This window comes from Plutella xylostella, chromosome 22, assembly GCF_932276165.1.
Source record: "Plutella xylostella chromosome 22, ilPluXylo3.1, whole genome shotgun sequence".
NCBI lineage: Eukaryota > Metazoa > Arthropoda > Insecta > Lepidoptera > Plutellidae > Plutella > Plutella xylostella.
This window is the reverse complement of record NC_064002.1, coordinates 7,432,900-7,446,221: the sequence shown is the minus strand read 5'-3', so window position 1 is coordinate 7,446,221 and position 13,322 is coordinate 7,432,900. Positions and strand designations below refer to the sequence as shown.

At 35.9% G+C, this 13,322-nt stretch overlaps 1 protein-coding gene across 1 annotated transcript in view; it reads left to right on the top strand.

Annotated features, from left to right (window-relative positions):
- Window positions 1-12,443, top strand: part of LOC105396440 (protein FAM107B) — a 29,291-nt gene extending 16,848 nt beyond the window's left edge. The window contains exons 2-4 of the mRNA XM_048628916.1: window positions 1,126-1,300; window positions 6,202-6,305; window positions 9,714-12,443. Of these exons, the coding sequence (XP_048484873.1) occupies window positions 1,188-1,300; window positions 6,202-6,305; window positions 9,714-9,856 (360 nt within the window). The 5' untranslated portion in view covers window positions 1,126-1,187 and the 3' untranslated portion in view covers window positions 9,857-12,443. The remainder of the gene's footprint in view (window positions 1-1,125; window positions 1,301-6,201; window positions 6,306-9,713) is intronic.
- The last annotated feature ends 879 nt before the right edge of the window (window positions 12,444-13,322 follow it).

Here is a 13,322-nt window from a genome sequence, read left to right as displayed (position 1 = left end):
CCTTAAAAAGAAAAATAAAACTCGCAATTCGTGTAAAGAGGTCACAGTGGCAAAAAAGTGTAACAGTCATTAAAAAGTGTGTTTACTTAACTTAAATTTTATCGTCAATTGCGCAACTCACTTCCGGCCGTAATGTATTGTACAAACATAAGAATAAAGTGCATTTCCTTGATTGATTGCCCAATTTGATAATGGTTTTGTGAAATTAATTACCTACTTACTTATATGTTTGGTTTGACGCTCAGGGTTAGCATGATCAGATTGATTAGCTATATACCCATGTGCCATGTGTGATGATATCATCGTACACTCCATGATTCATTACCGTTTTTCTGTAGGTAACATTCCTGCTGGGCATTATGTTTGTTATTACCGCAGGTTTAAGTGGCTAGCTAGAAAAATAATTTACGTCTAGCCGCATAGGTTAGTTATTACCTTCAGCTGCTTATTATTATTTTACTGTAATGGACAGGGAATGAAGTTGGTATTAGGTAATGTTATGGTAAAAAGTCTAAAATAAATTTTAATCTAATCTTCGTTAATAAATAAATTATAGCACCTTCTATAGATATCGCTAGTTTTTACAATTTAAATTTGGATATTATGTGACCTTAACCTACTTTTGAAACTGAGGTAACTTGCGACTGCATTTCTGTGTTGGTAGAGCAAAGCTCATTTAATATGAATACGTTCTCAAAGAAAAGGTAGTGTCCAGTCTTTTGGGAAAAACCCGAAAGAAATTGCCGGCCGGTGACTCGTTTGGAATTTTTAAAACAGCTCCTAAAACTAAATATTATGTACTTGATAAATATTCATTGTCCCAGGCATGTCCTACGACTCAAATAATGTTGAATATTTAACCCCAGCGAGGTCCTTAAATAGGTGGGATTCCTAAGAATTCTTAGAAAACGGTCATTTTATAAGTTTTTCTTCTATCCACCTACTTTGAATTATTGTATAGCGCTGTCAAACGCCTAATAAATCTATCAAAATTTTCATAATCACTTGTTCAACAACAAGTTTTTGGTGGTAATGCAGTATGTGTCTATTCACACGTAACCTCAATGCAATCCAATTTTCTTTCTCCTAAACGCACAAACTAACCATATATTTCTTCTTCCCCAGTTCTCGCAGCGGACACGTTGAGCTCTCCCAGCGTGGGGCTGCGGCCAACCCCGCCGGCAGCCATGGTGCAGGAGGGCGAGGCCAGCCTGATCGCGCCGCGCCGCCTGCCCAACCCCTGCCTCGAGTCGCCACAGCGCATGGACCTGCATCGCGAGCTCATGTTCAATCAGAGGATGTGAGTGTTACACTGTATATTTGTGAAAAGTGGGTGGCTCGCTTGTGAGCCACCTCTGACTAGCCCTTCGGGGATTACAGTCGTGAGTGCTTATACATATGTACATATATATTGTATATTTCTTCTTCTTCTTCTTCAAGTGCCGTCTCCTAGAGGAGGTTGGCAATCATCCTGCTGATTTTCGTCTTGGAGGCCACCGCACGCAGTAATTCTCCAGTGCTCAGCTGGAACCACTGGCGAAAAATAAATTAACTTAGAGCTTTTTACAGTTTATTGTTGATGCCTCTTCCAAGCAATAAAAATATTCAAGCAAATTATATTAGGATATTACTGCAAGCTGTGTTTAGTTAGTCCTGCTCCAATCTAGAATGTATCTACTTACCTACACCTATACCTATAGGCATATAGATTTTACCTAGAAGTATGCATTTAATACGCCTAACTAAAAGCGTTTTAGCATTAGCAGTGGCATGTGAATCATAACTGCGTTGATTGACTGGTTGATTTTGACGTTACGAGCGAATTCAATCAGGGGAATCAAAGGATGTGAGCATTTAAACTGTTAGTGAATCAGCACCAGTTCATCAATACTAGCACGCGAGAGCAAACAGTAATGTAATCTATTTTCGGTCTCCTTGTTCATACAATCTTTTATTACACGTGGTAGCAGTAGGGCCACTTACGTGGTGTAGTGAGATCGTAAAGTGCCCACTCGGGTACCGTCTTGATACCAATACGGCCTTCTTTGTGGGAATAAAAGCATTGTCATGAAAAGAGTGCTGTCCTTAAAAGCTCTTTGCACCTTTCATAAAAGTGCCCGAGATAAGCATTCTGAGAAGGACAGTCAGCCTAGGTAGGTACTTTTTTTTTTGTAAAAGATCGTTTTCTTTGTCAATGCAACCACCTCTTTAGTCTTGACTAGTTGTTTCGGAGTATTGTCTTACAGGGCACATATTATATTTTATAATTGCAATTCTAATAAAACATTAGCTTAATGGGTAGGCGGAGACTACAGATTAACATTAAATAAATTTCATTCACTAAAATCGAACATGAATAGATCACGGCTTCCATTTCTTTGTAGCGCAGGGTGCATTTTTTGTCGGAATTCCCAAAACGAGAACCGTCTCTAGGAATTTAATAATAAACCCGTGAGAAGCGAGTTGATTCATAGCTTAGAATGCTTTCTTACTGGCCGGTGCGAGCATCTTGTAATTTGAAGAATAAGCGTTGTAAATAGTCGAGCCCGCTGCATGTGTGGATGCTGGGCGGTAGTGCACAGGTGCACGACATCCTGTCCCGGGCATGTGGATGCAGTAATTGTTGTACACATCTGTCGGCCTCAACGCGCCGCTCACAATCCGACACTCTATTTATTTACACACACATGCCGCGAACTCCTTCGCCGCCCGAACGCAAATACAGAAAACATTTCAACTAACGCTTGCGCGCTACGTACACAAACAGTTTGAAAGGCATTAGCAAACCGCGCTCCCACCAACAATTCCCTGAATGATAAACAGAAATACATTTGCGTTGACCTGTTGAATCAGTCAATTTCCCCCTGAATGCGATTGCCGGTGCCATCTCGTCCCGGTTATTTCCTCGCTCGCTTTATGTCGCCGGCCGAGGAAGGAAGCAATTCCTGGCTGCGCTCGCCTGTGGGAATGCGATTCCACAAGTTGATTTGTTTATTTATTTCTATAATAAATAACAGAGGTGCCTACCAGGTATTTGCAAAACACGTTAATTAATCCACGTAATACTTGAACCTCGGTTGCAAAATTCAAAGTTGCTTAAAACTTTGAGAACAACTTTTGTTTTCCTGCGCCCGACGCCGAGCGAGATCGAGCTGCCGGCGTGGTGGCCTGGATCCTAAATCCGATGTGCAAATGGAGTTACATTTCATTAGGCGGGGCGCTGCAGCAATTAGTTGGAATTAGATCTGAGCTGACGAGCTGCTGGTAATGGCTCGCGGAGCCGACGATGTCGACGTTCCTGGAGGGTCACTCTATACTGACGAAAAACGAACAAACGAGAGCTGTTGCGCAATCGGCACGAGGCATAGTCGTAGCTTGAACAGCAGGCAGCGCTCCGAAGCTTCGTTTTTCGTCATATAGAGTAACCCCCTGGACCGAGCTAAACGGTCTCCATGCTCCAGCTGACTTGTTGATTGCGAAACTCCTTACAGTGCTAACCTCCCACAAGGAATTCCCGCCTAATTGCTTCAGCTTAAACAAAGCTGGGTGCGTGAGGTAATTAATAACACCGCCGCATGCAGGATATTTCAAATCGTATATATGTTCTTGTTTTGTAATGTCTATGTTTTATATAATAACGACCTAATAGCTATTTCGTTTAAAAAAAAACGATATAAAACTCAAATGGCGCAGGCGGCACAGTAGCACATATGTGTGATTCTATTCGAGCGTGGGAAAGCATATGTACGAGTATAATAGTTATCGCATTAGACGTCTTAATTCTAAAGATCGTGAACGTTATTAAATTTATTCTATGATATTCAATGTGCCAAGTACTCTTTAATTGGCTATATACCTAGGTTACAGACAACTTAAATGAAATGTTAATAGTTATTTCTCGATGTGTAGTATCCACCTACATAATATGTATATCTATGTTAGAAGTACTTAAATTATATAATACAAAGGATATCTATTGAACTTGATTAAATGTAATCTATAATATATCTAGGGTAAGTGCTCAAAAAATGATAGACACATCGTTTTAGATAAAATATTTTTTGATACCTTTATTACTGTTATCAATAACACTTATAAATTATCGTAGTCTTAAGATATTGCCTAATACTCGTATGTATTTGTGTACTATGCTTTGTTATCCATATATCAGTGGTATCGGTGAAATGGGCATTGTTTTAACCCTAGAGTGCTCGCGCTATGAGCATTTTGCCGCGCTCAGCAAAGAATGTTTAATATTTTGTGAACTATGCACTCCTCAGGGTCCAGCGCCTATGTAGCTGCCCTCTCGGTCCTCTCCTACATGTAACGTAAATTTGGAGAAATTCAGTGCACAGGTTACAGCAGGAAGAGAGAATTGAAGAGAGTGTGTCGCACGGGGCGGCAAAATGCTCACTGCGCGAGCACTCGCGTCAGTAAAATTAAAGTTATTTTCTTTACAATTTTTATGAAATATTATAAGTTTTTCAGTGTTTTTTGGTAATAATAATGTAAATGTAATGTAGGTATGTATCTATTTCAGTTTACATTCGATTTACGATATAACTTTGTTAATTTACTAACCAGTTAATTTTACGAAGAATTTACCTGAAAGAAATAGCTCTGCCCATAACTACACCACGTATAACAATAAAATCTTACATATGGACAGTACATAAGTGTTTTTTGTTGGTCCGGTGGTACAAATCTCCCGTTTTGTACCACCGAACCAACAAAAAACACCCTAAAGAAGAGAGGGTACATGCCTATAACTATGCCCATATAAGAAAAATAGCAGGTCAAAAAAGGGTGCAATACATGAAGAAAGTTACTGTGCAACGAACACTTTATGTTCATGTTTCAGGATTGTATTGCTGAAATAAATGCTGCAGATGACAATTACTTCTAATTTTTTAAATAATTTTGAGATTTGTTGATTTTGTGTGGCTTAAGACGCATTTATACCTAAAAAAATTTTCCCAAAGCATGAACGATAGCTCATATAGTGAATAATTATAATATTAAAACTATAAATATTACGTTTTCTAATACCATATGATTCATTTTATTCAAATTATATACATTTATAAGATATCGTAATTATTAAGTGTCCAAAAAATACATTTTAATATGGGCGGCAAAATGCTCCCCACGCGAGCACTCGCGTCACACAAAAAGGCGCGACTACTCTAGGGTTAACCTTATATGGGCACAATCCCACTAAAAGGCGAATGAATTTCATAAATTCATTTGATAAGCATTATCACAAGCGTACCGATAACAATGAAATAATTTTACTGTTGTGTGTTTTTAATGTTACTATGAATGTAAAAAAAAACCGCCAAGATAATATTGTTTCGATCCACATCATCAGTATTATCATCGTAGGTTTCTCAATTTGCTAAAACACTTTTCAAATTAGGTAGACCTAGCCCCAGTCAAAGTACTTTACTTACACACCATTATTTTAAAATAAGTCACAAAATGTGCAATTATAAATTAATTAAGTATATACCTAAATATAAGCTTCACCAATTAAACAGTTTATAAATCATTTTACTCAATAATTTATCAAACATACAGTATAGCTTAAATATATCTTTGAACTTTAACCACGCGTTATTTATGAATAACCATTATTAGTGGGTAATCGATCGCTATGGTTTGATAAACAGCAGGGGGGTCACTCTCCAAGATGAAAAACTAAGTTTCGAAGCGCTTCTGTACGAGTCACGACTCTATCTCGTTGTATTAAACGTGCCGATTGCACGACAGCCCTCGTTCGTTCGTTTTTCGTCAGTATAGAGTGACCCTCCAGTAGTCGTTACGCTAGTTGAACCGTCTAACTGCTTTTCACAAGATTTCAAGGTGCACCTGTAACTGATGCAGTTTCATTTACGAAATTGACTTTAAACGGCTGAAAATTCAGCTGCATTGAATGGTGCATCGCACAATACTAAATTGCCGACAGCTAGTGTTGGGTGGGTTGAATAAGTCCCTGCCTATTAAGTATAATGATATTGCTCTACTACTTGTGTATGTTACATACAAAATAATCAAAATCATACATAGTACAGTATGTATCATTATGAATTTGTAAAAAGAAACACAGATATTACATGATAATAATGTAGGTAGGTGTTATTCTATATAATATAAAGGTATTTTCAAAGATTCTTATCAGCAAATGTTATCTATTTTCAGAGGCAAAAACGTTCTTAATCAAAAGAGCGAACTAGAAAAGGCGCTCTCAAAACACAAAGAGAAGCAAATCCTGAACCAGGAGAAGGAACACAAGGAAACTCCAGGTAATCTAGAATCTAGACTTCTTTGTACCTAGATGTAAGTAATTAATTTCACAATTTATTTGATAGAAGCTCTGCAATAATTACTACCTAAGTAGGCAATAGTAGGCATGTACTCGTACCGAAGCGAATTCCATTTTGGTAAACAGCTTATTTGCCCGACAACACAAATCGTCGCGGGTTCAATTTTACGCGTCGACGGGCTGATTAATTATACCACGTTTATTGCAAATTAGTATTACATAGATAGAAGTACGTATGTGTATAAAGGGAAGTATGAAAGAAGATTATTAAGCGTGTCTTAGTTAGTTTAGTTTGGTAGTGAGAAGTACTTATGTATCTGTATCTAAATAATAATTATATAGGTTTAATTAGGTATGACATGAAAATATTTCACCAATAATGTATTGTTCTTGTTGTGAAAAATTAAAAGAGTTTCTACTACTAATATACTGATACTACAATGATGCGGACACCAAAACAATTGCTATATTATGTCTTCGTACTAGGCACAGGAAACTTTGAATAGGACGAAACTAATTATAGCGAAGAAATCGTGTATGTTTTATGAGATTGATGCTCGATTAAACATGTTGTAATTTGTAATTGATCCAAATTATGAAACGGTTTACTTTACTCCAAGACGATGATGATTACCTTATTACGGTTCAGGGGGTCTCGAGTCTCGAGCCACGAATCTTGTTGTATTAAGCTGCGTCGAACGAACGCCCAACGATGGATATTTATCATACATAATACAGGGCAGATTGCAGCAACGAAGGTCAACGAAACCCGTTCGTTTGGCCGGTCTGTACGCAGCTTTAAACGTGCCGTTTGCACGACAGCTCTCGTCACGTATTTCGTCAGTATAGAGTAACCCCAGCACAAACGAGGATTATCGAACATGCGTTTGCGCATGGAAGTCGCATGAAGATGACGAATGATTTGTATGTAGTACGAGTACCGGTTGAGTAACATCACACATCACGTCGTTAGGCGCGTGCGACGTCAAAATAACACACAAAGACCCAATCACAATGACCATTAAATTAGGTATTCGCTTGTACGTTGTTATAAAAGCTCGACTATTTGGACCATGATAATTGTTATCATTACATACCTTAATCAATCAACTACGCATTGTTATTGTAGCTATTTCAATTGGATGCTTTGTGCCTGTGTTCGGGATAGTTGTGCAAGTTTTGATAGGTATACCTGTAGTAAGGTATCTGCTTATAACTTTTGAATAGATGCGGCTGAACCAATTTTGAGAAACCTTTCCGGTTGTGCATATTTTTCGGTTAGTAACTTGTATGTAAATGACTTGCTAAGCCAACGAACTCAAATAAACCCCAAAAGTGTCCAAAGTATGCTTAAAGGTTAAAGACGTCGTCGTATGCTCATGCGAATTATGAGTTTTTGCGCGCACTTTTTACATCCTCCTCTACCTGTTCAAAACATGACATCATCACAATAAGAAGACGAGTTTGAAAGATTTTGGGCTCGCATATTTGGAGAAACAAGTTTTTGAACGTCTGCCCGAGCCTATATGGTTAGGTTGTACAGGTGCAGTAATGTATAGGCTATTGAACCCCGGCCAAATGGAAGTCCTTACTTGAACGCCGATTGTAAAATCATTAGAACAGTTTCTATATATTGATTTATTACTGAGTTACTGCTTCGTATGAATAAGCGTTCAAAAGAGAATGGCTGAGTAATTATCGCCTTTTAGTTTGTGGCTAAGTAATTACAATTACTTTACGAATGACGAATTGACGGAAGGATGGGTTATTCTTGAAGGCTTATCGCAAAAATAGTATTTGATCTAAGTAATTATGTGTGTAATTTTCACTCTATCACCTTTTTTCATTGATAAGAGATAACACACCCATTTGAAAAAAAAAACTTTTAAATTTGAATTCTGTAGGAATTTATAACTAGGAATATTCTGTAAAAATACCTAACACATTTAAATGCGTCTAATTTTTTCTCAACTCAGCACTTTGATAAAAAAGTAAGTTGATCATTTTAGAATCCAAACTCCTTACCCCATAAATTTAAAAGTTGCATTCAATACTAGTAATCTAGTACTCGCAGCATGACATAAACATAAACACGATGGTTAGTAACCAAAGTGAGCAACTAACAAGGATTTCTCTAGTAAACTCGTAGTAGTCGTTGACCAGCGGAAAGTGAAACCGTTTTCCGATGCGCGTGGGAGAAAACCTGCAATCGATACTGCAATATTTTATTCGATTAATCGATAGTCTCGGAAGCTATCTGCACTCGGAATTTAATCTTATCTTTCATTGACTTGTCGGTTGAGTGGCTAATGAACTTAACCGCTTTGTTATGGTGTTTACCTGGCTATGGCTACTGTATGTTGGTAATTTATTATATGGCTGGTTAATAGGTAATAATTTAGGTAATATTTTAAAACTGTGAATGTGATTCGCTATGCAGTTTTTGGGCCTCAGCAGTAATGCTATAGAAAATCAATGGTACTTATCGATTTTACTAATCGACAATTTTATTAGTTATCTTTACACTCGAGTGTGCGATGTATGTATTATTGTGTATGTAGGTATATAATGAATAACTTAATTATTCAAAGTATTCGCGGTATGTATGTACCTTTTTATGCAGTATTACTGAAACTGTTAGGTACATGTATATGGATCGATGTAATCCGTAATTTAAAACTAAATAGAGTGTAAATAATATGAATGCTCGACATATATAATTAAGTTTGGTTTAATTGCGTTTGTTTCGTAATGCAAAGTTACGCAGAACAATAAACAATTTGTAACAAAGCCCGTCGATTTTTTCTCTTTCGTATGGTTATCAATTAACATGCATTCACTTTTAGTTTGGCATAGATAACGGAAAAGTGTTCAATTATAGAACTTTGTGATAGCTACAAGTACCAATATTATTGGGAAGTTTCGTTTATGTATCTTCGAAATTTATTGGTCGAGCGGTGAATAGATCAACTTACTTAACATCGAAGTAGAAAAAAATACTAAAGTACCTACATAATTTGTCATTATTTTTGAGTATTTTTATCTTCTGCCGCAGTACCTAAATTTCTTACATAAGCTCAACTAGCTAAGCTGTACCCACCTACCTATCCTATAAGTTGCGGTCCTCGCTCGGAAACCATGCTGATATCACTGCTGAGTTGTTTAGAATGACCATTGACCAGCTATATCATGCTTTTTCAATCTATATAAAGGACATTGCCTATACAGAGTGTTGCAAAGAGGGTATACTAAGCCGAATCCATTCTGAACAACTTTTGTTCTATGAGTTTTGAAAATTACGATAATTTTTTCTATATAAAACACTGTATAATCTGTAATACATATCGTCGATCACAAAACTCACCACACCCTAATTCTCCCATTCCAGAGCTGGAGCGTGCGATAGCTGAACGTGCTCGTCGCCTGGAACTCGCCGAGGCGGGGGAGTCTCCCCCCCCGGACCCCGCCACCAACCCCACGCTGCAGGAGGTGCGCGCGCGGCTGCGACACGCCACCCCCGCTACCCAGTGATCAGAAAAAAAACAAAATCAGAATCCCTAACCTCCTTTGTTGCTACCAAAAAGTTTGCTTTGGACGGCCTCCTTCGTGGCTACCAAAAAGTTTGCTTTGGACGGCCTCCTTCATGGCTACCAAAGAGGTCGTATACTTCCAACTTTGAATTTTTTCAATCGAGTGATGCGGCCTCCTTTGGCTACAAAGAAGTTCGTGTGCAATGTCCGCCAAATTCTTCCCCATTCCAAATTTAATTTTGATATGATAGATTTAGAAAAGGATTCGCGATTGCGATTCCTTACTATTTGTCGTGGTTTGCGGTGGTGATGGCCAAATTAACAATGAATAGAGCACCAGAGTTTTTAATCAACCGAACAAAATATAAATAATTCAACACTGCTAACGCCATCTAGATTTAACGAAACCAAACTAAAGTATCGCTCACTACCGACATCTATACTTAATTGATAGAAACTAATTTAACACTTGACTTTTAAGCTTGGTTGATACGTTACTTTTGAATATCTAGATGGCATGCAAAGATGAATCATGGTAATTGATAAAAAAGAAAGAAACGAATAAAACTAATCATTCTGTTGGGCAAGGTTTGAAATGGATATGAATCTAGAATATAGGAATGCTAAGTTTGAAAAGAGCTGTGTGTGAATGTGTGTGAGTTGATTGAACGCCTTGCTAAGCTTTGCCTTTGCATCTAATAATGGCGGAATAATTCCTTTAAAAATGTTTTTTGATAATTTCAACAATAAATTACTTATAGGTTATAAAATTGTAGCTTCTTAGGTACATGTACCTATTTGATAAAATTCCTTGTTATTTTAGTTGATAAAGAAAAAAAAGTTGGATACATAAAAAATCCAAGCCAGTGTCATAAATAATGTCAATCCCGAATGTTTTTCTTTGGCTTATTGTTACCAAATATAATTTAATTTGAAACGAACGCTGTATTTGCGCATGATATCTTACAATGACTGAGGAATCGACTGCACGGGTGTGTTAAATAAGTATATAAGGGTAAAATCGACTTGAGCAGAGATATATAATTATTTTTCTAGACATTTTAACGTCACAAATACCTTTTCATGTAGAAAACCATTTGTAAACTTTTACTGTTCTTGTTAATCCCTAGAATACTTACCTTAACGTTATGTCAGATTATATCTACTTAAGTGATCGGTGGTCTCATAACTACATACTGAAATATGATTCATTTCAATGAGGTACCTTGACTACCTTCAAACTTGTCTAAATTTGACAGAATTATGCTTGCTTATATCATTGTGACAAATAGTATTATTTAGTGTTGCCTAAAAACGTAATATCTTCGTTTTTTAAGTATTATATGGTTGTAAAAGAACTAATTTCATATATGATTATACATATAAGTATAAGTTATGAGCCACCGTTTGCTATACCTACCCGAAATAAAATAATAAAAACGAGATATAAGTAGAGAAGTAAAACATATTTTACTAAAATAAACTGTTAGGTAACGTAGATAGATGTTGACGTAGACGAATATTTGTCTGTAGATCATATTTTATTCAAATAACTGTATTTTCAATAATATTCGCATTAGTAGAAATCTTGTCTTATGAACGAATGAACAAAATAGTGACCCCTACCCTTAAATACTATAGCAATACTTATTGATGTAAAACTATTTACATAGAGTACCTATATCTAGATGGATATATACCTACTATTTACTTATACCCACTTTGTGTGTTGTACTAGTGACCAGAATGTATGAATTTCAAGTGTTCATGAGAGTGCTAGATGAGAAATATTTTTGTATTATTAAACAGTTTATGACCTGTAGACGTCGAACAGTTAAGAATAGATTTTTAAATATGTAGCAACTTTAAATTGTCTTCAGATTAATTAAAAAGTATTGATTATAAAACTCCTCTGTCGATATTTATAAATTAATACCTATAATATAGCATCTGCGCATAAAGTAGTAACTGTGGCTATTAAATTAAAAAAGGCTTGAGTTGGTGGCAAAATTGTGTGTAATAAAATACCTATCTGTTTGCTAACTGAGCTAGACTTAAATTTGCTATATTGTGTACCTAACTAGTCAGAAACATAAAAAAATCCGAAATTCATTTTTTGAAAACGTAATTCAATTTCAAAACGTTCAGTTCTGTCTCCATTGTGCCTATTTATAAAATTGTTATTTCTTTCAGAGTATTCGTTATTTATGATTATGATAAATTAGATATAAAAATGTAGGATCAAGATTCTCGCTCATTTTTAAAAGAGGGAATTATCATTCCACTTGTTAAATTCTTTCACTGTCATCAGTTTCTTTCTATAAATGGGTTATTTCTTTTTATATGTTAAGATTATTGTTAAGTTGAATTATTTGTGTCAGTACAAATGGCGTCTTCTGTGCGAAGTATTAAAATATTGTATAGCTTTGTGTCATTCATGTGGCCATTTGAGTTGAATTACTAATGTGACTAAAAGTACCTAATGTTAAGTGAATATCATACTTTCGTAACAAAGTTGACAATCAAAGTGTATGAAAATTCAATAAGTAAGTTGAATAGAGAACATAAATAAAAGTGTTTTAGAAATATTTTATGGCTTTTCATTTTAAGATATGTAATATTTTTATGATTAATATTTTTTTGCATCCCGCACACCGGCATGATGATACATTAGGTTCATCTAGTACATTGTACTTAAACGGTATTTAGAAAAGTTAACACTGTCTAGTTGACTAGTTAATTGATTTAAACTCGACCACTCACGTAAGCAGTTTTTACAGTTCCAACATCCCTAGAAACAATTAAAATATAACAGAATATTCACTCAAATTATTGGGTCTACCTAACAATATGTAGACACGATTCAGTAGCGAGAAGCCGACTAAGTATTTCGTTTGTCGACTTCAATTTTTATCTTAAATAATTAGGAAGCGTTATGTCGACTTTATCAAATGTCTATACTAGCTATCACTCTATGCCGACTTAATTAATTTCTGTAGTACAGCGAACTGCATAGCATAATGCCGACATTTTTGCAAGTAGCATGATGCCCAATTTAGAACAATTGAAAGGTTAGTTACATTTTTCATAGACAGTTTACCTATTTATAGCCATGATTTTCAGTATGTAAGGAATAAGATCAGTATTTTTATGTATTTATAGGGGATATATCGACAATACTTAGTAGAAAATACTTACACCGTTTCTTTTAAATAAACATACACATAGGTATTTTGCAAAGATTGAAGTTTTTAGGTGAAACAAAATACTGGTGTATTTGAAAGCGCTTTAAATTATCACTTTTGACATACAAAAGAGTTCAACGCACGACGGCTACACAAGTCGTAGCACAAGTAGCTACGAGGTTTTAGATAAATTATTGGTTGTCACGAAATTTTTAAAGTTGATAGAAGTAATGATTTATTATAGTACCTATTCTGTTTTGGGAAACTGAAAGCAAGTCACAT